Source organism: Colobus angolensis, unplaced genomic scaffold (genome assembly GCF_000951035.1).
Source record: "Colobus angolensis palliatus isolate OR3802 unplaced genomic scaffold, Cang.pa_1.0 Scaffold9, whole genome shotgun sequence".
In the NCBI taxonomy this organism is placed as follows: domain Eukaryota; kingdom Metazoa; phylum Chordata; class Mammalia; order Primates; family Cercopithecidae; genus Colobus; species Colobus angolensis.
The window spans coordinates 4,998,512-5,022,332 of NW_012122931.1; the positions used below are offsets into that span (position 1 = coordinate 4,998,512).

Here is a 23,821-nt window from a genome sequence, read left to right on the forward strand (position 1 = left end):
AAAACAATAGTAATACAATGAAGCATTTTTCAGCAAAAAATAAAAGAGGCAGGATGAGGGAACTGCGTGCAAGGAGCCACCTCTGGGGTGGGGCAAGGTGGCTGACTCCGGAGGGTCCCCGGGCTTTCCATGGAACTGGCAATGTGCCATCTTGGGTCCTTGTCATGGTGTTATCCTTGCCTATGCTGAAATGTTTCTGTATACTCGTATCTGACAGTGGTAGGGAAGCAGAAGCCTAGGGGAGCCAGGGTGACGTCATTTTGAGTTCAGCTCCACCTGAAAACTAGCCAGAGAGGCTGGGCACGGTGGTTCACACCTGTCATCCCAGCACTTTGGGAGGCCGAGGTGGGCACATTGCTTGAGGTCAGGAGTTCGAGACCAGCCTGGCTAACATGGTGAAACCTCGTCTCTCCTGAAAATATAAAACTTAACCGGGCATGGTGGCACGCGCTTGTAATCCCAGTTACTCAGGAGGATGAGGCAGGAGAATCGCTTGGACCTGGGAGGTGGAGGTTGCTGTGAGCCAAGATCATGCCACTGCACTCCAGCCTGAACGACAGAGACAGACTCCATCTCAAAAAACAGAAAATTAGGCACAGTCCAGGCCAGTCACAACCTTGGTCTAAGATGTTTACGTCTGAGGAAGCAGCTACCTAATGCCCACGGGGACAAACTCCTAGGATGGCAGAAGGTTCAGATGCCACACAACAGTGTATGCTTAAAGATGACCACAGTGAGGCTTCAATGTGCCAAGGATAGCTTTCTTTAAATCAACAGAGCAATCCACTGTGTCAGGCTGTCAGCCCACATGACAGACACAGCGTAGCTTTTCTATAGCTAAGACCCCTACATAAGAGGAGCTGAAAACAGCGACGGGCACCCCTCCGCTTGCTTTCTAAGGGCGCTCTACTCTGTACCTGAGCAGCTTTCAATAAACTCTTCTCAGTGAACTCTGCAACTCACCTTGAGTTTCTTCCTGCATGAGATCCAAGAACCGTCTCTTGGGGTCTGGATCAGAACCCCTTTTTCCTGCAACAATGGGATTTCACAAATACATGTTGATAAGTTATATATAAAAATCTCAAGTTCTTCTCTCCCCCAAAATGAGACCCAACAAAAAACTCCAGACTACTGAACACCAACATCACTGAATGCCCAGGGCCAGTGTGCAAAGGAGAGGCAACCCCCTGCTCACGGCCACTCTGTAACTGCCTGTCTGGGCGGCCGGAGGGGGACCGGCCTGTGGGATGTGCTGGCTGCAATCACTGGCCACATCTGGCCCTACCTGTCTGAGGCTGTGTTGATTCCAGAAAAGGAGATGCCGACGGGCCTTTAAAAGTGGCTGGGTCCCCTCTTTCGCTTGCATCCACAGCCTCCAGGTGGTCTCTGGTCTCAGAAAGCCACATGGAAAGCTCCTCCCGGGCCTGGTGATCTGCAATGCGAGCCCCAGGGCTTGGTGGGCTGTCCCCATGGTGGAGAGCCTCACCTTCCCTCCAGTAACAGAATTAACTGCAGTGAAGGAGAGATGACAGCGTGGCTGTGGGAATGTTTATTTGTGTTTATTCTGACATTCTGAACACAAACTAGACAGCACAGAGGTGGGGCCCGATCCCAGCCTGCACAGCTGCGTGGTGACAGTGCAGCGTGCGGCCTCTGGCTGCAGCAGCAGCTTTCAGAAGGCTGGGGCCAACGCCAGGGAACCCAGGCTCAGCTGGGAGGGAGCAGGATGTGGGAGAGAAGATCCGAAAAGTGAGGCCTCAGGGCCTCTGCCAGACCCAGCTGCTGGAATTTCCACCACCATCTGCTTCTACAGACTGATGACCACAGAGGTGTGGGGGTCTGGCCCCAGAGCCCCTTCCCCACCCACACCCCATCTGCTTTGACCCTGACGATGGTAGCATCTCGCTCTGGCGGTTTCTCCAGGGGCTTTGGTGCCTTGCTGTGCTCAGTAGGTCCTTCCACTCAGCATCCAGAGGCCGCTTCCCAGGATACGCCTGAACGCTGCCCCCTGCACACCCCCGACACGCTTCCAGGTGGGCTCTGCACTGCTGGCGCTGGGAGGAAGGGAAAGTCTGTCTTCTCTAGCGTCGGCCCAGGAAGCTGCCTGTGCAGCAAATGGCAGCGCTGTGAGGTATCCCTGTTTCATCATTCGGTTCCCGGGTGGGGGCTCAGCAAATTCCCATGAAGATGAACTGCTGAACTTCGAGGCAAAGTACAGCCAATCCAGGGGCAGGCTCAGCAGGATGCGGTGTCGGGGACCAGCTGCCTCCAGAAATATCCCCCACTGGCAGAAATCCACCCTCCTCCTGGCGTTCCAATCAGCAATGAGTCCAGAGTCTTCAGTCTGCAGGAAAAGTGCTGAGAGTAGCCTGGGACTTCAGAGCCTTCCTGGTGACGCCCAGGAGATGCAGGGGTGCGGTGGGACCACCAGGGAGGACCTGTGAGCTCCTCACTGGCCAGGGCTTCTGGCTGCGCTCACCAGTCCTGAGCAGCTCCTTCCGAGTCTTTGGGGATCCGGGTCAATCGCACGGTGGAAACGCTGTGAAGCAGCAGCTACTCCCTGACTCTGGCCCAGGACGCATCCTCTGCCTGAGGGGGGTGACGTCGAGCTCCAGGAACAAAGCTGGGCCGAGCTAGCAAGAGGACACTTGGGGACACAATGATGACAGTGACTGGCAGGAGCACTGCCAGGACAAAGACCCAAATTAACGTCACAGAGTCTTGGTGGTTTAAACAAGCCTGAAGTGCATGTTTTCTAGTTGCAGCGTTACTCACTGCGAACCAAACCAACTTTTCTGCCTCTTTACACAGCGGGGTTCTGCAGTGGCCCGGCCTCTCTTCTGGGCACAAACACGCCTTCCGCAGGGTAGGGCACACGGGGCTGTGGGGACACGGGCACTCAGCAGTGGGGCTGGGCCAGTCCAGGGCCCTCCGTACAGCCTCCAGGAAGTTGCCTTCAGGGACCTGCTCTTTGGATGCTCAAAGGGACACGTGAGGGTCTCTGGAGAGGGAGGAGAGGACCCAGAGTGCCATGGAGGGACCAGCCAGGGCCACTTACAGACTAGCCCAGCAAATCACACTGCCTGGGTCTCGGCTTCAATCTTCTGCTCCCCGTGCAGGCTCTCCGGGCCCGGCGGCTGCACCATGCTCTGGCGGATAGCGATCTCGGGGCCGCCTCCATACAGGCTGTTCAGGTAGTTCCAGGTCTCCTCTGAAATCTGCCCGTAGTCAGCTCCTGCAGGGCACGAGAGGCATCCCTGGGCTCACCTTTGCCGCCTCAAGGAAGCCACTGGCCTGGGCAGCGGGGGCTCCGCAGGGCCAGGCCCCAAAGGGGGAAGACAGCAACCAGGGCATCTATGCAAAGCCGTCAGATGGAAACCAGGATTTCCCAGAGGAACGTCTGTCCTGCTAAGGGCCCCGGAGATGTGTTATTTCTAGCTATGTCCCTTGTTCCTGGGAGTGAGGCTGACATAAACAGCAGGGTGGGCAAGGCCAGCAGCAGGCAGAGGGTGGGACCCGGGGGACACAAGCAGACAGCAGGGTGGGCCAGGCCAGCAGCAGGCGGAGGGGTGGGACCCGGGGGACACAAGCAGACAGCAGGGTGGGCAAGGCCAGCAGCAGGCGGAGGGTGGGACCCGGGGGACACAAGCAGAGACCAAGCCCCTTGGGCCATCTCTCAGCCGACAGGTGGTAAGGGGGCTCCTGAAAGGACGGGACCAGGCAGCAGCCTGGCAGCCAGGAAGGGCAGAGAGGAGCCTGGCTGACCCCGAGGGAACTCACCCTGCTTCAGCTGGACATGGCCACTTCCTTTGACCTGTGCAATCCTGCTGTTGTCAATGGGCCCGGGGGGCTCTGGAACAGACACAGCGGGCTCGGGTTCAGCCCCTGCCATGCCCTCCACCCTCCGCAGCAGCAGAGCCATCCCAAGTGAGGCCGCCCCAGGCCTGGGGGTCAGCGTGAAGTCTCTAATAGAGGTGCCTGGGCCACCCACTGCTCCTCTGCGGCAGTCTGAGGACCCAGCAGAGGGAATTTCCAGGATGCATGAGATCGTCTCAGACTCTGTGCTGGCCACGGGAGCTGTGGTGGGTGGCCCATGCCCTCATCTCTGCTGGCAGCTGCCGCTCACCATGCCCCTTCCCCTCTGCCCAGCTGTCTCATTTAGCCTCGGCAACTACAGGACAAGACAGAGGTTTACAGAGACAGAGCCGAGGCCTGGGCAGGTGAAGTAACCACTCAGGTCACAGCTGGTAGAAGGCAAGGCCACCGTTCAGGCCAGGGTGGGGGTTCCGAAGCTACGTTCTCAACCACAGCCATGCTGAAGGCCTTAGCCACCACCAGAGGCGCCTCAGGGTGGCCCTGGCACCTTCCCTGAGCAGTGGGATGGCAGTGAGGCCTTCCTTCCCGAGCACAGGTGGGTGCTTGTGCTCCACACAAAGGGTCCCGTGAGCAGGACCATGGGCTCTGCCCACCCTGCCGGGCCCCAAAGCCACAGGCAACCCATGGCTGGCTCTGCTCTTCCTCACTGGGGGGTCTGGGGGGCCCTGGGAGCTTCCTTGTGATGGGGCCTGTCTCCACCTCTGTAAATCCAATGAGTTGGATGACAAATCTGTCATTTCAGGCAACACACTCCTGAGGAAAGGGCCTTGTAGGAGGACAGAGCAGCTTGCTGGGCACGGCAGGAAGTGGAGAAGGGGCGGAGGCACAGAGCAGGAGCAGCTTCCTGCCTCTGGGTGGGGACAGTGATTCCCACTGGGGACTGGCAGAGCCCCATGCTCTCTGTCCACCCTGGACAGGTGGCACCTGGGGGAAGGTACGGGGCCTGCAGGAGCCCCCGTGTGCTGGCCCTCCCCTGCCAGCATCCCATCTCCCAGGAGGCCCCCGGGGCAGGTAAGTGCCAGGCCCCCCTCAGCTCACCGTTGTCCTTCCCCTTGACGAACGCCTCCCACTCCCGGAACCACTGCATGCTGATGCAGTAGATGACGCCTGGTGACTCCTCGGCCTGGAAGGCCTTGTTCAGCTGGGCAGGTGGGCAAGGACGGGAGGGGACAGAGGGCAGGTCAGCCTCTATTTACCTTCAGCAAGGATTTCCCAAATGCCCCTGCCCCAGGCCCTCACCCAAGAGTCTTATAAAAACACCAGATGCTCAAGGTGAAAAATCAGAACCCCCAGACAAGCTCAAACAAAATGAATACACCCATCGCTCAGAGAGGACAGTGGCAACATTTCGTGGGTCTCTTCAATAACTGTTTGACCCAACTGAGACCACAAGGGAGATGCTACTTTTTGAGAAGGCGTCTCACTCTGTCACCCAGGCTGGAGTGCAGTGGCACGTTCTCGGCTCACTGTAACCTCTGCCTCCCAGGTTCAAGCGATTCTCCCACCTCAGCCTCCTGAGTAGCTAGGACTACAGGTGCGCACCACCACCTGGCTACTTTTGTATTTTTAGTAGAGATGGGGTTTCACTATGTTGGCCAGGCTGATCTTGAACTCCTGACCTCTGGTGATCCGCCCACGTCAGCCTCTCAAAAGTGCTGAGATTACAGGCGTGAACCACCACACCTGGCCTGGTAGATGCTAATTTTCCCCGGTTGAATAGAATGTGTCTAGCTGCTCAGAGAGGCAGCTCTCCTTCTGACAGGAGCATTTTCTTTTTCTTTTTTCTTTTCTTTTTTGAGATGGGGGGGGAGTCTCACTCTGTGCCCAGGCGGGAGTGCAGCGGCGCAATCATGGTTCACTGCAGCCTTGACCTCCTGGGCTCAAGTGATCCTCCCACCTCAGCCTCCTGAGTAGGCTGGACCACAAGTGCACACCACTATGTCCAGCCCTGACAGTATCTTTTTTGTTTTTGTTTTGAGACAGGGTCTCTACTGCCCAGGCTGGGGTGCAGTGGCACGATCACAGCTCACTGCAGCTTCAACATTCCAGGCTTAGGTGATCCTCCCACCTCACTCAGCCCTCGGGGGTAGCGGGGACTACAGGTACACACCACTATACCCAGGTAATTTTTGTATTTTTGGTAGAGATGGGGTTTCGCCATGTTGGCCAGGTTTGTCTTGAACTCCTGGGCTCAAGTGATCCACCTGCCTCGCCCTCCCAAAGTGCTGGGATCACAGGCATAAGCCACTGTGCCCAGGCAGCAGAATCATTTCCTAATGGCCACAAAGCATGGGCGTCCCTCAGTGTCTCTCACCGGGCCTTCCCTGTGAGTGGAGCGTGTCCTAACCCTGTTAGAAGTAGTGTGGCAGGGAGAGAGTGTGCCAGGAGCCTCACCTGCACTCAGCTCTTTCACAGAAGTCTGAATGACTGGAGGTCATTTTGGTTGTCACTAGCACTAGTGGGTAGAGGCCAAGGATGCTGCTCAACATCCTAAAATGCATAGTATGGCCCCACAATAAAGAATGATTCAGCCCAAAATAACACAGCCAAGGCTGAGAATGGGATCCATCTACCGGTTCTTTAAGCTCAACAGCACCCGGGCGATGAGCCTTCACTTACTCAAGCCAACCCTCTCACCAGGAAAAGTCCTCCTAGACACCTCGCCATCTAGTCCCCCGCAGAAGACTCCTTTCCTTTCTTTTTTTTTTTTTCTCTTGAGACAGAGTCTCACTCTGTTGCCCAGGCTCCTGGAGTGCAATGGCACAATCTGAGCTCACAGAAACCTCCGTCTCCCAGGTTCAAGTGATTCTCCTGCCTCAGCCTCTTGAGTAGCTGGGATTACAGGCACCTGCCACCACACCTGGCTAATTTTTGTATTTTTAGTAGAGATGGGGTTTCACCATGTTAGCCAGGCTGGTCTCAAACTCCTGACCTCGAGTGATCTGTCTACCTCAGCCTCCCAAAGTGCTGGGATTACAGGTGTGAACCACCATGCCCAGCCTCAAAAGACTCCTTTCAAACTTGCTCAGGGACTACACAGGGCTCTTCTGTTCCCAAGTCCCCAACTGCCCCAGGCAGAGGCTGGCAGAGCCGCCCCCATGCCACCTTGCCGCATGCACCTTGATGAAGGTGTCGATCTCGATCCTCCTGCGCTTGGCCAACGCCTCGATCTCCACCTGGCAGATGGAGCACACGTACAGGTGGTTGACGGCGGGGCCACCCCCGAATCTGTGCTCAGGGTGGGAGGGAGAGAGAGACACGGCCTGAGGGGGGCACCAGTGAGGGGAGAGTGATCACTGCCTTCCACTTCCCCCTCAAGCCATCAGTGCCCCCTCAGCACGGTCACAGGCCTGCACGCGCCTCCGTGTGAGCGCCGTGGAGCCTGCAAGGGAGCAGCGTGCCCACAGCCCCCAGGAGGCCCTGTTTCAAGGCTGAGGACCAGATGAGCCAACACACTCAGTTGTGCTTCAGCCAGTTTCCTGTCCCCTGCGACTGGAAGGATCCAAGTGGACTCCCACAAACGACACGTGTCGTTCTCCATGAGACAGATGAAGGCGGCTCTGTGCTGCCGAGTGGAGGCCAGCGTGTGGCGTGGGGTCCTGGCGGCATTCCTTCCCTGTCCTCCCCTCTTTTCCTGCCCAGCTGGGCCCTGGACAGGACAGAGACAAGGCGGCCTCCCGGGCTCTCACCTGTTGTACAGGTGCTCCCAGACGTTCTGGGGCAGGATGACCACCAGGTCGTCGATGTAGTGGTATTTGTGGGGCGGGATGCCTGGGAAGAAAGTACAGGGAGTGAAGCTGTGGCTCGGCCCACCCGCCCACCCTGCTCTCCCACCACAGGGGGGCGCCTCACCTCCGTGGGAGCAGAGGAAGGTCTGGTTGGTGATGGGTCCTGGCTCTGCGAAGGTGTTGAACTTGTTGAGCCACTCGCGGGACACATAGAACCGCAGCAGGCTGGGCTCCCGCATGGCGGCCAGGGACACCACCTGCTGCCGCTCCCGCACGGCCTCCTCGCTGCTCTTCCTGCGGGGTGAGGAGGGGGTGAGAAGCTGTGCCTGACAGCTGCCACCTCCAGACACAAGCAGAGGCCCCATCCCAGTGCACCTGGGGCTACCGGCCCTGTCCACCTCCTGGGTCCCTCAGGGGTACTGGACATGTGAGCAGCGCCCCTGTGCACCAGCCAGGGCCCTGGAGAAGGCTCCAAGCTGCCTTCCTGCATTCCCCACAGCAGCCAGAGGGCTCTTTCTTAATCCAAGTCCTTACTTCCCTGGTTCAAAACCCTTCCAGGCACTGTCCCCTACATACACCCAGAAGGCCCATGGGTCCCAGGGGACGGGGGTGGTGAGGTTCCTCCACCAGGCCCGGCCCGGCGCCCACCTGTAGAAGAGGACGTAGCCCTCGGCGTTCTGCACCACCGTCTCGTGGACTTCTGTGACGTACTGGTCGTCGAATTCGTACCACTGCCCATTGATCACGTTCTGGCAGTAGGCGATGTAGTGCCCACCTGCGGCAGAGCAGGCAGGTCACAGGGATCCTAGCGGATGGGGACGGCAGGGGAGGGGACGTGACTCACTGCCTGCCGTGCCATGGTGGCAGATGACGGAGAGGAGGTCGTAGGTGGTGATCTGGGATGTGCACTCCTTGGCAAGGAAGGGGCGCAGGTCGAGCCCCTCGAGGGGGAAGGAGACGTGGCTGCTGATCTTGAATGAGTACATCACCTCGTGCCGAAAGCGCTTCAGGTGAATGCACAGGATCTGTGGGGACAGAGAGAGCGCCGGTCACCTAGGAAGAAATGACGCGGATGCTCGCAGCCCGCCCCTGGGCCCAGGACAGCTGATGGGATCATGCAAGCTGACTCCATTGGAACAAATCCAAGAGTTCCACGTGGTCCAGACTGGGCTCACTCTAAGTCACACAGATCATTCCCAGCTCCACGGCTGAGAACTGGACCCCAAGAGCTGCACTGAGCCATCAAGTTTACCGGTTCTGTCGACACTGCCTTTGAGAAGCCACAAAGCCTCCCCGAACCACCACAACCCCCTCCTGGGCCCCCTCTGCCGGGGCCCTCTCCTCTTTGCTACAGCCACACGTGCCTTCGTTGGTGCGGACAAGCCTGCTCCCACACTGGGGTTTTGTCTGTTCCTTCTGTGCCTTCCATCCACGACGCTGCCACCAGCCTACAACCTCCAGGCCTCACTCAGACATCACTCCTCAGAAAGGCCCCTAGCAACAGCCCCGGCTGGGCCAGCTCTCCTCCCACCACTCTGTAGCTGGCAGGAGCCACAGCTGTCTCAGTGGGGGTGGTGCCTCAGCATCCCACACACCCGCCTCCCATTGGGCCCTCAGACAACACGTTAGACGACAAATGTGCTGAGGCCACCGAGAGAGAGAGCACCAAGTCACAGTCGGAAAAATGTGCCCCCTGCCAACCCTTCCCAGAGGTTTCTCAGGCAAACCTATGGAGTCTCCGTGGCCCCTGCAGCACAGAAGTGCCCGAGCAGTGGAGCAGGGTCAGCCCCCGCCTGGTGTGTGCTGGTGTGCACCCAGAGATAGCTGAGAAGGAGGCTGCCAAGGCCGCCGGCTCACCTCGGGCAACCGCAGGACTCTGCAGTACTTCACTCCATTCCGCAGCCTGGGGAGGAAGCACAAGCCAGCTTCAATGTCCGGCATCAGGCCAGGGGAGCAGCCCTCCACCCGGCTCTCTTCTGGGAAGGCAGGATTGTGGGGGGCTCTCTGCGGAAACCCAAGGGGAATATGTAGGGCACGGAAACGGGCAGTTAAGGAAAAGGCCGGGGAAGGCTCACTTACTTCTTACACCGCTCACAGCTGTACATGTTGTCACCTAGGGCAGTAAAACAAAGGGTCAGAGGTTAGCAAGGATGGGAAATGGGGGAGCAAAAAAAAGTGACTATAATGATTTCTGCTTAAGAAATGAAACCTGGCAGGGCACAGTGGCTCATGCCTGTAATCCCAGCACTTTGGGAAGCCAAGGCAGGCGGATCCCCTGAGGTCAGGAGTTCGAGGCCAGCTTGGCCAGCATGGCGAAACCCCATCTCTACTAAAAATACAAAAATCAGCTGGCCGTGGTGGTGCATGCCTGTAATCCCAGCTACTCAGGAGGCTGAGGCAGGAGAATCGCTCGAACTGGGGCTGGGGGCAGAGGCTGCAGTGAGCCAAGATTGTGCCACTGCACTCCAGCCTAGGCGACAGAGTGAAATTCCATCTCAAAAAAAAAATTAAAAAAAGAAAAAGAAATAAAACCTGAGAGGTACTGGAGGGAGGGAAGGCCCTGGCTGGACCCCACAGACAGAATCCATACAGGGGAGAAATGGATATATTTGACCCCAGAAATACTTCAACATCTGTAAGACACCACCAAAAGCAAAATTAAAAGGCAACAGGCAAAATGGGGGGGGGGGAGTGCAACATTAATTACAGAAAATGTATTTGAAACAATTTTTTTGAGATAGGGTCTTGCTATGTTGCCCAGGCTGGTCCCGAACTCCTAGGTTCAGGGGACCCTCAGCCTCTGGAGTAGCTGGGATCACAGGTACACGCCACCCTGATGGGCTTAAAATCTTAATGTATAGTTTCCCCTCCACGCACACTGAAAATTAAGTCAAAACGGAATCAAAGACCTCAATATAAGACCTAAAACTGTAACACTTCTAGGAGAAAAGTAGGAAAAAAGCTTTATGACATTGGATCTGGCAATGATTTCTGAAACACAACACCAAAGGTGCAGGCAACCAAAGCAAAAGACACAAACCACAGAATGAAACGCACCACACAGGATGGGAGGACAGGGTTACAAGTCACACATCTGGACACACAAAGAACTATAACTAATGAGGCTGGCGCCGTGGCTCACACCTGTAATCCCAGCACTCTGGGAAGCCAAGGCAGCAAATCATTTGAGGTCAGGAGTTCAAGATCAGCCTGGCCAACATGGCGAAACCCCATCTCTACTAAAAATGCAAAAATTAGCCAGGTGTGGTGGCACGTGCCTGTAATCCCAGCTACTCGGGAGGCTGATGTGGGAGGATTGCTTGCACCCAGGAGGCAGAGGCTGCAGTGAGCCAACATCACGCCATTGTACTCCAGCCTGGGTGACAGAGTGAGACTGTTGCAAGAAAAAAAGAATCCCATAACCAGCAACAAAAATCAAAATTGGCAAAGGATTCACATACATGTTTTTCCAAAGACTTACAAATAGCCAACAAGCACATGAAAAGACACTTCACATCACTATCATTAGGAAATGCAAATCAAAACCACAACGAGGCTGGGTGCAGTAGCTCACACCTGTAATCCCAGCACTTTGGGAGGCCAAGGCGGGCGGATCACCTGAGGTCAGGAGTTGGAGACCAGCCTGGCCAACATGGTGAAACCCTGTTCTACTAAAAACACAAAAATTAGGTGGGCATGGTGGCACGTGCCTGTGATCCCAGCTACTCGGGAGGCTGAGGCAGAAGAATCGCTTAAACCCAGGAGGTGGAGGTTGCAGTGAGCCAAGATCATGCCACTGCACTCTAGCCTGGGCGTCAAGAGCGAGACTCTGTCTCAAAACAAAACAAAAAAACCCACAATGAGATACCACCTCATACCCATGAGGTTGACTCCCATCAAAAAAGTAAACAGAAAATGAGTGTGGGCGAGGATGTGGAGAAACTGGAACTCTTGTGCGTCACTGGTGGGAACGTGAAATGGGGTGGCCACTGTGGAACCCAGTACGGTGGCTCCTCTAGAAATTAAAAATAGGCATAGACCCAAAGGGATGAAAGAAGAGAGGTGAGCACACCCGTGGTCAGAGCAGCATTCCGCACAATAGCTAACAGGGACGTGGCCCGAGTGTCCACTGATGGATGAACGAATGAGCAGAACGGCCCCAGCCATCCACACAATGGAACGATAAATAACCAGCCTACAAAAGGCAGGGCATTCTGACACACGCTGCAACGCGGATGGACCCTAAGGACGTTATGCTCAGCAAAAGCCATCGGTCACAAAATGGCAAATACTGTATAATTCCACTTATATGAGGCCCTTTAGAGTAGTCAAATTCACAGACTTGAATGCGGAGGTTGCCAGGGGCTGGAAGGTGGGAGTAGGGAGCTGTTTCACGGATACTGAGTTTCAGGTTTGCAAGATGGAGAAGTTCTGGAGGTGAATGAGGAGGATGGCTGTGCGACCATGTGCATGTATTTCATACTACTCAGCTGGGTACTTTCTGTTAAAAATAGCATTTGAGATGGTTATGGTGGTAAAGTTTACATTTTGTGTATTTTACCACAATTGAAATGGAGAACAAAAAGAGAGAGAGAGAGAGAGAGAGAGTTTTCCCAAAGGTTTAGATGCCAAATAGCCAACAGAGGAAAAGGGCAAGGACAGGAATGGGCAATGTTTAAATAAATACAAAGAGCCAGTATATTTAACAAAAAATGCAGAAACTCATCAGTAATCAAGGAAATGAAAAATTAGCATACCATGTCATTTTTGCCCACCAAATTGGTAAAAATAAAAATAAGTAAACACCCAAGAGCTGCAAGATGGTAGGGCTGGGAGATCACGTGGCCCCAGCCCAGCCTGGCTGGCAGTGGGCGTGGGAATCTTGGAGGTGGGGTTCAACCTTGGAAGCCAAGTCTAGCCTGGCCGTGCATCCCACAAGCCCTGGGCTGCATGCTGGCCTGCCGGGGTCTGCACACCCCTGTCCCCACAACCCTCCACCTCCCCAACCCTTGCCAGCCAGGTCACTCACCTTTCAGCTCATCAGCGGCAAAGAAGGCAGCAAGGCAGTCTTCCAGGGTGACAACAGGCCCCCAAAACCAGCTGGGGGTACAGGATACCACAAACCTACAGACAGAAAAGGAGTGCTGGGTGCTGCCAGGGCCTGGGCAAGAAGAGGAGCTGAAGGGACTCTGGCTAAGGTCTGTCAGGCCTGAGCCACAGAAGGACCCCGAAGGCCCAGAGTGGCAGCCAGGCTGCCAGGCACGGGGGGTCGGGGCAGAGGCCTGGAGCCAGACCCCTCTGTGTCCTGGGTCAAGTGGCATCACTCTCCCCAAGCCTGGTCTCCTTCATCTGTGTTGTGGCCATGATCATGCTGCCCCCTCCCTGGGGCCGTGCGGGTCTCTGGCCTCAGGCAGGTGAGGCAGCCCTGGGAAAGCTGCTGCCCTTCCTGCCCACAAGGCCTATGTCCTGCTTCAACCTGCCACGTGGTCACCTCCCTGCTGTCATTGCCCTCCAGCTCCAAGGGACCATCCAATCCTGTCCACTCCAAAGTAGCCAAGAAATCCCCTGCTTATTAAGCCAACTCCTCTGCAGCCCCCAGATCCTCCCAGGACCTCCCTGGTCCCCCAAATGCGTGGACTTCACTGTGTAGTGTCTCCCGCCCAGGAAAACCAGGACAAGGCCCAGCCCGTGTCGTCCGGTAGTGGCAAGGTGGGCGCACCGTCGGATGTACTCCACAATGAAGGCCAGCCAGCCCTGGGCGGCATAGCCGTCCCCACAGGCGCCTGGCTTGGCCGGCACATTCTGGTAGATGGCTGAGTGGAGCTTGGCCAGGTCCTCCTTGCCAGGAATGGGCAGCGATAGGTCCTGGAACGTCTCCACTGTGGTGGATACCTGTGGGGTTAAACGTCAGTCTGCTGCCCGTCCTCTGGCAGTATCTACACCCCAAATCCCAACCAGCAGGTGAGGGGCAGAGGGTCTGCTCCCCGGGCCATAGACACGGGATCTACGCAGGCAGGGCCCTCCCCTGGAGAAAAGCAGGGAGCACCCGTGGAGAGCCCACCCTGCACCCAGTTAGGGCAAGAGCTGCTAAGGCCACTGGCAGCCTGGCCCAGCTCCCCCCATCCCTGGGGCACCCACCCGGTCACAGGTGAGACACTGCACGAGGCTGAGGATAGAGCCATCAAAGATGTCTGAGATGACGCTGCGGTACCGCTGCTCCTTCCGCCTCCGGCTGCCGGCACTCAATACCTGGGCTGGGGACACAGCACAGGGCTAGCCCAGCCTCCATCTGCCTGGCCGGGGTGAGGTGTGGGCCCTGGGGCTTCCTTTTGACAAGATATGGAGTGACATATGCGAGTCATGTGACGGGGCAAGTAATTCACCACCTCGCGCCTCTGTGTCATCCTCTGCAAAACGTGGCTCCCGCACTGGTGTCTCAGGGTGTACCTGAGAGGAGCCCATAGCCCAGCCCTCCGCCACACGGGACCACGAGAAAGGCAGCCACGGGTGCAGTCTGCACTCCCAGCCCCAAGTTGACCCACCCTCCCCTGTGCCCCCCGAACCTTTCTTGAGCACATACAACGGTGCCATCCTCACAGGGCTTGCACGAGGGGGACTGCTAGACAGCTTGGCATGGCCCTCATGGTGGTGGACGGGGCTGCAGGGGCGAGAGGAGCTGCGTAGGTGGGCATCGTTGTCCGGCTCTGGGGGCAGAGAGGGCACCATGCTGGGCCAGGGCAGCCAGGCCGGCTCCACGAGTAGGCAGGAAGATGACCTGCCAGCCCCTTCTAAAGGGACAAAGGCCTGACCCCAATGTGTCTCATCTGTCACGTACGTGCCCACTCCTGGCCCCAGCACACAGGCCGGAGCAGAGCTGTCCATTCCACGTCCAGCTGAAGGCTCAAGGCTCTGGGAGAGGGCTCTGAATTGGGCTCCAGCGTTACGAGCTACGGGACCCTGGGCACATCACTGACCCCCCCAGAGGCTGACTTCCCCTCTGTCATTCGGGTCTAGTGAAGAACCCATCCCCGGGGGCCACTGCAGGTCAGCGCTCAGCACTCGGCAGGTACTGGGCCACAGGCTGAGGCTCCTCCCGCAGCCCCCAGCCAGCTGATACCTGGCGTCCGGCAGGGGCTGGCGGACCGTGGTGATGGGGGCTGGGCCTCCACGGGCTGGTCGTCAAGGGCAGCCATGGCGGTGTCCACATCAGCATCCTCGTCCACTTGCTCTGAGTTTGTGCGCTGCTGGCCCCAGGAGAACTTGCGGTCCTTCATCCGCTCCTTCTCAGAGATGGCTCTGCCTGCCTCATCTGGGATCAGCAGCTCCGTCTCGGCCTGCGAGCTGCCCCCGCCACGCCCCTGCCCGTCACCCTCACCCCGGTCACTGCTCGAGTCGCAGGACAAGAACTCATCTTCTGATGGGCTCCGGTCACCCTCCCGTTTCTCATCTGTGTCACTTGAGTCTGAGTCCCGAGCCTCTGTCAGTGCCACCGTGGCCACCACTGGCTCCTTGAGCTCCTCGTGTAGCTGGTCCATCAAGCAGCGAAGGAACTCTTGGGTGTCCTAGAACCAGGGGCTGCATCAACAGGGTTCTCCCGGAGGCAGGAGGAACCAGCCTCCAGCACCCTGTGGCTGATGAGAGCACCAGCCTCCATCTGGGAGGGCCTCACAGGCGACCCCTGCAGAGGAGCTGCTCACCCCCACAGCGGCCTCCCAGGGCAGTCTGTCCTAACCCCATTCTTCTGAGGATGACAGCGAGGACTGGAGAGGCTAAAGGACTCCTACCAGGACACACAGCTATAAAGTGGCAGAGCCAGGTATGCACCTGGGTCCATGCAACTCCCCAGCTCCGACTCTGAATTGCCTGCCTCTGCTGCAAGCTCAGTACGGGAGGGACAGGGAGGCAGGACCACATTGGGCCTGAGCCACCTTTCTCTCTACAGAAGAGGCCAGTGGAGGTGGGCAAGGAGGTGGCAGAAGGATGAGGGAGTGTGATGCCAAAAGGGAGGGCTCACCTGAGTCCTGCCCCAAGCCACACCACCCACAGGCCAGGCCGTCTGCGTGCTCCACCCTTCCTTTGGCTCCCCCTGCTCCCTCAGTCCCTATGCCAGCCCCCATGTCCCTCACTGCCTGCTCTCACCTTCCCACAGACCGGGGCATGACTCAGACTAAGCTGCCCCTGCAGGCTGCCTGGGTTTCAAATCCCAGCAATGACCACGTTGTCCTGACTACTCTGTGACTGGGCCACCAGCACAGCAGGAAGTCAAGGCAGCAGGGGCTTGGGCAGAGGCGCCCAGTGAGCCCCACTGAGATCCGTGTGCTCATACAGGAGGTGCACTGGGAGGTCAGAACATGGTGGCAGAAGCAGACCCCAGCAGCTGCGGGGGTGCTCAGGTGGTGCTGGGCATTGGAGGACTTGGGTTCCAAGCCCAAATCAGCCCCAGCAGTCCCTGACCTGGATGTTAGAAGTAGCCCGCAGCCCAGGCTCTGATCCCCAGGAGACAGGGGTCATGAAGCAGTCAGAGCCAGCCCTCGTGTCACACATCTAGAAAGAGGAACCCGGCTCTCTCCACTCACACTCAGGGAAGGGAGGGATCAGGAGTGACGCCCCAAGGCGAAGTGTCAGACTCGTAAGATCAGATGAATGAACCACCAGGTTCTGTTGCATCAGGGAGCGGACATGCGTCCTGTGGCAGGCACGATCAAAGGCCCTTTCAAGAAGAGGCTTTCAATCTGCCATCTAGTCCTCTTTCTGGTTCTTCCTTTCAACAAAAGTACTATGTGTTCCTTGCCAAAATCTCAATCCATGCGGAAACACGAAAGCATCTTTTGGCCCTTTAGAGGCGCCTGCAGCTGTGTCTACAGTTCAGCCTCATAAGCGTCCCTGCATTATGTCCTAGAACCAGAGAAAGGGATGCTTCTGCTGGAGTTCAGATGGAGTCCTGCAGCAGTGCACGGCCCTCCGTAACGGCATCCTGACCCAGAGCTGAGAGCCGGTAGGGCGCCTTGCACAGAGGCGGGGCGGCGCCGTGCTGAGGGATGGGCTCAGGTAGGCCTGAGTGCCATCTCTGCCAGGATGTGCTGTGTGACCTGGGCGAGTGGTAGAACCTCTCTGAGCCTCAGCTCTTTACCTGTAACATGGGGGTGACAACAGTGCCCACGTCGTGAGAGTTCTATGGGGACTAAGTTGTGACCACTTAAATGGTGCACAGTGAATTTTAGTCACTGGGGATGTTATCACTCCCCAAAAAGAAAGGCATCCAGGCAGTGCTGAGCTTCTCAAGCAGGAGCCAAAGGCCCGGCAGCCCTCATCCTGGGACAGGACAGCAGGCAGCGGGTAAAGGAGGGTGGAAGGCGTCCTTACATGACTGCCACTCCATCCATGGCACTCATTCAGGCAGCACAAGAGGCGACCCAGCCCGGTCCAGCTCTGCCTGCAGGCCTGGCGTGAAAGCCCAGGCTGGGGGCCATCTGGGGCAGGAGGCTGGAGGGCAGGAGCCATCAGCCCAGTACTGAGGCGTATGCATGGCTGCACTCTGTCTTGGTCTCATTATTTTATCAAACAGAAAAACGTGGTTGGTTTCAACGGGGTTCTCTAGATTAAAAAAAAAAAATTCTTAATCAAAATTTTTACTTTAGTAAAAGTGAAATTTCGCCTGTGGTTTGGGGAAGTGAAACCCTGTGCCATTTTGAGTGCAATGCAGAGGGGCACAGCACAGGCCCTGAAGCAAGGTTGCCCAGGTTCAAATCTCCCCTCTGCTGGGTGCAGTGGCTCATGCCTATAATCACAGCACTTTGGGAGCCTGAGGTGGGACGACTGCTTGAGCCTAGGAGGTCAGGGCTGTGATACGCCATGACTGTACCACTGCACTCCAGCCTGGATGACACAGTGAGACCCTGTACCCACCCCGCTAAAAGAAAGAATTCCCCTCCACCATTTACTAGCTGTGTGACCTGTGCAAGTGGCTCAGCCCCCTGAACCTCAGTCTGCCCATCTGTGAAGTGTGGTTAAACGTCAGCAGGTTGCTGGGAGGCGCCACTGTCCTCACATGTGTGAAGGGCTTAGGAATGACAGCCTGGTCCCTGAGACCTGCCAACCAGTGCTCAGCTGCCACTGCGAGTTTCCACTCTGGTTTTAGCATCAAAGTCAGGCCTGGTGGGTCATGGCCTTGAGTGTTCCCTGGGCAGCTCAGATGGCTTACCTGCTGGGCATAGCCTCGGAACATTGGGTTGACCAACTTGATCCCATGAGACAGACTGGTGGGGACCACGTAGCTTGGCCTGTAGGAAGCCCAAACCCATTAGTCCAGGTAGCCTGCCTTGAGCTGCTCATTCCCGAGAGAAGCAGGCAGCAGCCAGTCAGGCTGGATCAGAGGCATTTCCTGACATTTGGGGAGGGGCCTACTCAGCCAGGAGCCCCAAGAGGCTCACACATCTCTACAGACAAGAAGAAAATATCAAGTCATAGCTGCCTCAATTAAGCAAAGAGCTCAAATAAAATGGCATCATTTCCTGCTGGCGCACAACAAACTCGCCTGAACACGATTTGTTTTTGTTCTGAAACACTTACTGTGGTTTTCTCATTTCAAAAGACATGTTCATTATTGACAAATCTAAAATTTCAGAAAAGTACAGGAGAAAAACACCACCACTAATGGCACCAGATACTTACCATTAGATTTCTGGATTTTTCTGTGAAACTACAGATGCATATACAAAAATACATACAGACATACACTTAAACTTGGCTTCTTACACAGCGGAATTATACTGTACCACACTGGGTTTCTTGATTTTTTGTTTTGTTTTGTTTTGTTTTGAGACAGTCTTGCTCTGTTTCCCAGGCTGGAGTGCAGTGGCGCGATCTTGGCTCGCTGCAACCTCCGCCTCCCGGGTTCAAGTGATTCTCCTGTCTCAGCCTCCCAAAGTGCAGGGACTACAGGTGTGTGCCACCACGCCCAGCTAATTTTTGTATTTTTAGTAGAGACGGGGTTTCACCATATTGGCCAGGCTGGTCTCAAACTCCTGACCTTGTGATCCACCCGCCTCGGCCTCCCAAAGTGCTGGGATTATAGGAGTGAGCCACTGCACGCAGACTTTTTTTTTTTTTTTTTTTTTTTTTTGAGACAGGGTCTCACTCTGTCGCCCAGGCTGAAGTGCAATGGCATGATCAAGGCTCACTGCAGCCTGCCTCAACCTCCTGGGCTCAAGCAATCCTCCCACCTCAGCCTCCTGAGTAGCTGGGACCACAAGTGCACACACCACACTCAGCTAATTTTGTAGTTTTCGTAGAGGTGGGGTCTCGCTATGTTGTCCAGGCTGGTCTCAAACTTCCAGGCTCAAATGATTCTCTTGCCTTGGCCTCTCAAAGTGCTGGATTTACAGGTGTCAGTGACTGCGTCTGGCCCCACGCTGGTTTTTAATCTGCTTCTACACGTAATACATATTTCTCCCATGCTGGGTTTTTTTGTTTGTTTGTTTTGAGACAGAGTCGGGCTCTGTCGCCAGGCTGGAGTACAGTGGTGCAATCTCGACTCACTGCCACCTCCGCCTCCTGGGTTCAAGTGATTCTCCTGCCTCAGCCTCCCGAGTAGCTGGGACTACATGTACGTACCACCATGCCAATTTTTGCATTTTTATTAGACACAAGGCTTCACCATGTTGGTCAGGATAGTCTCAATCTCTTGACCTCGTGATCTGCCTGCCTCAGCCTCTCAAAGTGCTGGGATTACAGGCATGAGCCACTGCGCCTGGCCCTACGCTGGTTTTTCATCAGCTTCTACACATAATACATATTTCTACGTGCTCATTTTAAATTATTCCCAACTTTGACTTTTCCTGGAGAAATAGATCGAATCACAGACTCTGGTCTTTAAATTCATTTCATACTGTGCCAGAAGCTCCATCCAGTCTGTGCCCCCCTGACCCACACCTCCTCCTACACACGCAGCTGTGGCTGAGGCCGGGTCACCATGTCTCTTGGCAAAGACATCTACCCAGTGGCTGCTGGCTAGGGTCAACAGCAGGTCAAATTCTAGCTCACCTTTTGCAGGTTCTATGACCTTGAGCAAGATCTCTGCACCTCAGTTTTCCTGTTTGTAAAACAGGACTGGATGCAATTTCTACCCCGCAGGCTTGCTACAAGCATTACCCGGGACAAAGTGAGGCAAGTCCTCACTGGGGGCTGAATCCATAGGAAGAGCTCAATCATGGGTGCTGACAGGAAACCCAAGTCCCCACACACCGCCCGAGGCTAGGGATGCAGCTGCTCACCGTTTCTTGTGCCAGACCTCAGAGACCAGCTTCTGGTAGCTCTTGCACAGGGCTGGCTTTTTGTCTGTGCGCACCAGGCCTCCACACTCCAGGAAGAACTGAGTCAGCGGTGGGCTGGGTGCAAGGGAGAGAGAGAGCCAGGTCAGGAAAGCAAACGAGGCAGGCGGCACGGTTTAGAAAGGGCTGCATAGCGGGGAGCCCTGAGTGCTCGCGCAGGGAGCACAGTGACCCTGGACCCAGAAACGCCTAAAGGTGACTACAAGGCTCCTACCAGTTATGAGAAAATTGTATCCTCCAAAATTCATCTGTGAAGCCCTAATCCCCAGTACCTGAGAGTGTGACCATATCTAGAGACAGCGTATTTTTATTTTATTTTATCTCATCTTATCTTATTATTATTTTTATTATTTTGAAACAGAGTCTCACTCTGTTGCCCAGGCTGGAGTGCAGTGGTGCAGTCTTGGTTCACTGCAACCTCTGCCTCCCAGGTTCAAGTGCTTCTCCTGCCTTAGCCTCCCAAGTAGCTGGGATTACAGGCATATGCCACCACACCTGGCTAATTTTTTTGTATTTTTAGTAGAGACGAGGTTTTACCATGTTGGCCAGGCTGATCTTGAAATCCTGACCTCAGGTGATCCACTTGCCTTGGCCTCCCAAAGTGCTGGGATTACAGGCGTAAGCCACCGTGCGCAGCCAAGACAGGACCTTTATAGAGGTTATTAAAGTTAAAACGAACTAGTTGCAGTCAATTTTTTTTTTTTTTTTGAGATGGAGTCTTGCTCTGTCACCCAGGCTGGAGTGCAATGGCACGATCTCAGCTCACTGCAACCTCCGCCTCCTGGGTTCAAGCGATTCTCCTGCCTCAGCCTCCCCAGTACCCGGGATTACAGGTGCGTGCCACCAAGTCCAGCTAGTTTTTTTGTATTTTTAGTAGAGACAGGGTTTCACCGTGTTAGCCAGGATGGTCTTGATCTCCTGACCTCGTGATCCACCTGCCTCGGCCTACCAAAGTGCTGAGATTACATGCGTAAGCCACTGCACCCGGCTTGGGTGCAGTCAATTATTAACAATAATTGACCTGCATCCTGCTACCTGAGGATAGTTACTAGGAACATTTTGGGACATAGTCTCCCAGACTTTTCTACGCATTTGTACCCATTCCCTCTCTCCTTCCTGCATACATATACTGCATCTCTCATCTCCACTGGGTAGGAGAAGCATGTCAGACACAGGAGACATCCTTGGCCTCATGGAGCTGATAGCCTTTCCTTAATGGAAAATCGCGTTTCTCTCGTAAAATGAGATTTTACCATGCAATGCTTTATAACCTCCTTTTTCCCCCACTCACCAGATTCTGAACCCTGTTTTGTTTCAATGCATGCTGTCTTGTGCCATTTTTCCTGCACTTGCTGCAAGGGCTATGAGAATTTATACTCCCTTGCAGATGGGCCTTTAAATCGTTTCCAATAAACAACAGAGCAGTGAGCCTCTTTGCATGTACAACTTCCCCAGCATTTCCAGTTATCTCCTCAGGATACCTTCCGACTGGGGAGATTGCTGGGTCAAAGGGCACGCATGTTTTTAGGGATTTTGCTGCCGTGCATCCTATACATGTGTGTTTGTGGGCAACAGGCTGGGAGCTGCTACCGCTGCTGTTTCCGGGGCTTCGCCAGGGACAGCTCTCGGCCCTCGGACAAAGCGTCGACCTACCAATTGGACAGGGCCTGCAGGGCAGCGTTCATATAGCAGGAGTTCCCGAGGTTCTTCATGCCCGTGAGGCCTGGGAAATAAACACAATGGGGGGGAGCAGGTGAGCGCCCTGCCCTGCTGAGGAGACCTTGCAAGTCACAACTGGCACAAAGCTGTGGCTCTCAACTGCCCAGGACTCAAGAAGAAGACGTGGTGGAAGTGTTCCACCCCAGGGATCTTCCCAAGAAATCAACAAGGTTCCTGCTCACAACAGCTGTGGTTACCTGAGTGTTTTAAACAGATGAACTCCTTTGCCCCTCCGCCCAGCCAGGCCCACTGTCCACACCATACAGCAGAGGGGCTGGCCTGCCCAGGGTCACCCAGCTGGGAGAGGGGACAAGATAGCCAGCTCTCCAGAACCTTAGCTAGGCCAGCCAGCTTCCGGAGGGAAGCCACCATGCTATGCAGCTTATCCGTCACCCTATCCTTCCTTGGCCATACAGCAGGTGCAAATAAAGACCAAGACTCTGGTGGTTTCCAGCCTCCAGGTGAGGCCCCCAGCCCAGTCCAGCAGCTTCCCCTGCTGTGGGGGCCATTACCTCGAGGTTTCAGGTCATCGTCCTCTGACTCAGACTCTCCTTCATCAGCCACAGCAATAGGAACAGCTTTCAGAGGGTGGGAGGGTGGCGGGGAGTCCTGTGTTAAAGACCCCAAGTGAGGAAAACAGGGAACAGAGGGGCTGGAGTCAGAGGCCCAGGTGTCTCTGGACTTCAAGGGCTGGAAGTCCAGCCCCACTGCCTGGAAGCCCCCACTAGGCTGAGCCAGTCAATTTGAGCAGAAGGCACTGTGAAAAGAGAGAGATTTGGTGGCCTTGCCCTGGGAACTCCTTGATTTGTTTGTGCCTGTGTTTTTTTAGAGATGGGGTCTTGCTTTGTCACCCAGGCTGGAGTGCAGTGGCACAATCAGAGCTCACTGCTGACTCCAACTTCTGAGCTCGAGGGGGTCCTTCCACCTCACCCTTCTCAGTAGTTGAGACTACAGGCGCATGCCACAGCACCCAGCTAACCTTTTTATATTGCCCAGGCTGGTCTCAAATTCCTGGGCTCCAGCGATCCTCCCAAAGTGTTAGGATAACATGAGCCACCATGCCCAGCTTTTGACTTGTATTTTTTTATTGACAATAATAAAAAATATTTTATTTATAATAAATTTGGGAAAAATAGAAACATAAATAAACATGCAACCCCATTTTCCTGAGAGAACTACTGTTAATAGTCTGTATGTATATTATGTAGACTTTGTTTAAGAGATAGTCTTGCTCTGTCGCCCAGGCTGGAGTGCAGTAGCTCATTGCAATCTTGAACTCCTGGGCTCAAGGGATCCTCCCACCTCAGCCTCCCAAGTAGCTGGGACTACAAGCATGCGCTACCATGCCTGACTAATTTTATTTTTTGTTGAGATGGGGTCTCCCTCTGTTGCCCAGGCTGGTCTCAAACTCCTGGGCTCAAGCGATCCTCCTGCCTTGGCCCAGCAAAGGGCTGAGATTACAGGTGTAAGCCACGGCACCCAGCCTATATTATATAGACTTTTAACTGTTAATACACATGCACAACAAAAACAAGATATTGCATATACTGTTTTATAGCCTTTTCTATAAAAATTCATAAACATCTACCAAGTTCACAAATGCATTCAATCAGCACTTATCAAGCCCTATCATGTGACTGTCTGAACAGAAGGAGAGGCCGGGTGCAGTGGCTCCTGCCTGTAATCCCAGCACTTTGGGAGGCCAAGGCAGGTGGATTACTTGAGGTCAGGAGTTCAAGACCAGCCTGGTCAACATGGCAAAACCCTGACTCTACTAAAAATATGAAAATCAGTCAGGTGTGGTGGCGGGTGCCTGTAATCCTAGCTACTCAGGAGGTTGAGGCAGGAAATCAGTTGAACCTAGGAGGCAGAGGTTGCAGTGAGCTGAGATTGCACCACTGCACTCCAGTCTGGGCAACAGAACAAGACTCGGTCTCAAAAAATTAAATTAAAATAAAATAAAATAAATGGAGGAGACAGCCATGCAATGCCACACACATGTCCTGGCTTCTCCTCTAGCAGGCAGCTCTGCCATCCAGGATTACTGACCATTCCGAGGACAGGCCTGGGGCTGGGCCCTCCAGGTCATGGGCTTGCTGACCTGCCATCTCTAAGGTTGCACCGCACACACTGTTGATCAAAGGACCATTCTCTGGTTGACATTACCTA

The 23,821-nt window shown here is 55.2% G+C and overlaps 1 protein-coding gene across 2 annotated transcripts in view; it reads right to left on the reverse strand.

Annotated features, from left to right (window-relative positions):
• Nucleotides 1-1,534: 1,534 nt before the first annotated feature.
• Nucleotides 1,535-23,821, reverse strand: part of USP20 (ubiquitin specific peptidase 20) — a 31,993-nt gene continuing 9,706 nt past the window's right edge. The window contains exons 6-25 of one of the 2 annotated variants that reach the window (XM_011931209.1): nt 22,165-22,261; nt 21,587-21,656; nt 19,877-19,990; nt 17,806-17,884; nt 14,722-15,166; nt 14,168-14,308; nt 13,743-13,858; nt 13,324-13,496; nt 12,634-12,728; nt 9,684-9,717; nt 9,462-9,507; nt 8,449-8,629; nt 8,253-8,379; nt 7,729-7,898; nt 7,566-7,647; nt 6,996-7,104; nt 4,915-5,017; nt 3,781-3,852; nt 3,059-3,235; nt 1,535-2,881 (exon numbers count right to left, since the gene is read on the reverse strand). In XM_011931209.1, coding sequence (XP_011786599.1) covers nt 3,075-3,235; nt 3,781-3,852; nt 4,915-5,017; nt 6,996-7,104; nt 7,566-7,647; nt 7,729-7,898; nt 8,253-8,379; nt 8,449-8,629; nt 9,462-9,507; nt 9,684-9,717; nt 12,634-12,728; nt 13,324-13,496; nt 13,743-13,858; nt 14,168-14,308; nt 14,722-15,166; nt 17,806-17,884; nt 19,877-19,990; nt 21,587-21,656; nt 22,165-22,261 — 2,415 coding nt within the window. In that variant the 3' untranslated portion in view covers nt 1,535-2,881; nt 3,059-3,074. Of the gene's footprint in view, nt 2,970-3,058; nt 3,236-3,780; nt 3,853-4,914; nt 5,018-6,995; nt 7,105-7,565; nt 7,648-7,728; nt 7,899-8,252; nt 8,380-8,448; nt 8,630-9,461; nt 9,508-9,683; nt 9,718-12,633; nt 12,729-13,323; nt 13,497-13,742; nt 13,859-14,167; nt 14,309-14,721; nt 15,167-17,805; nt 17,885-19,876; nt 19,991-21,586; nt 21,657-22,164; nt 22,262-23,821 lie in introns of both variants that reach the window. The other variant, XM_011931210.1, reaches the window with a different exon arrangement.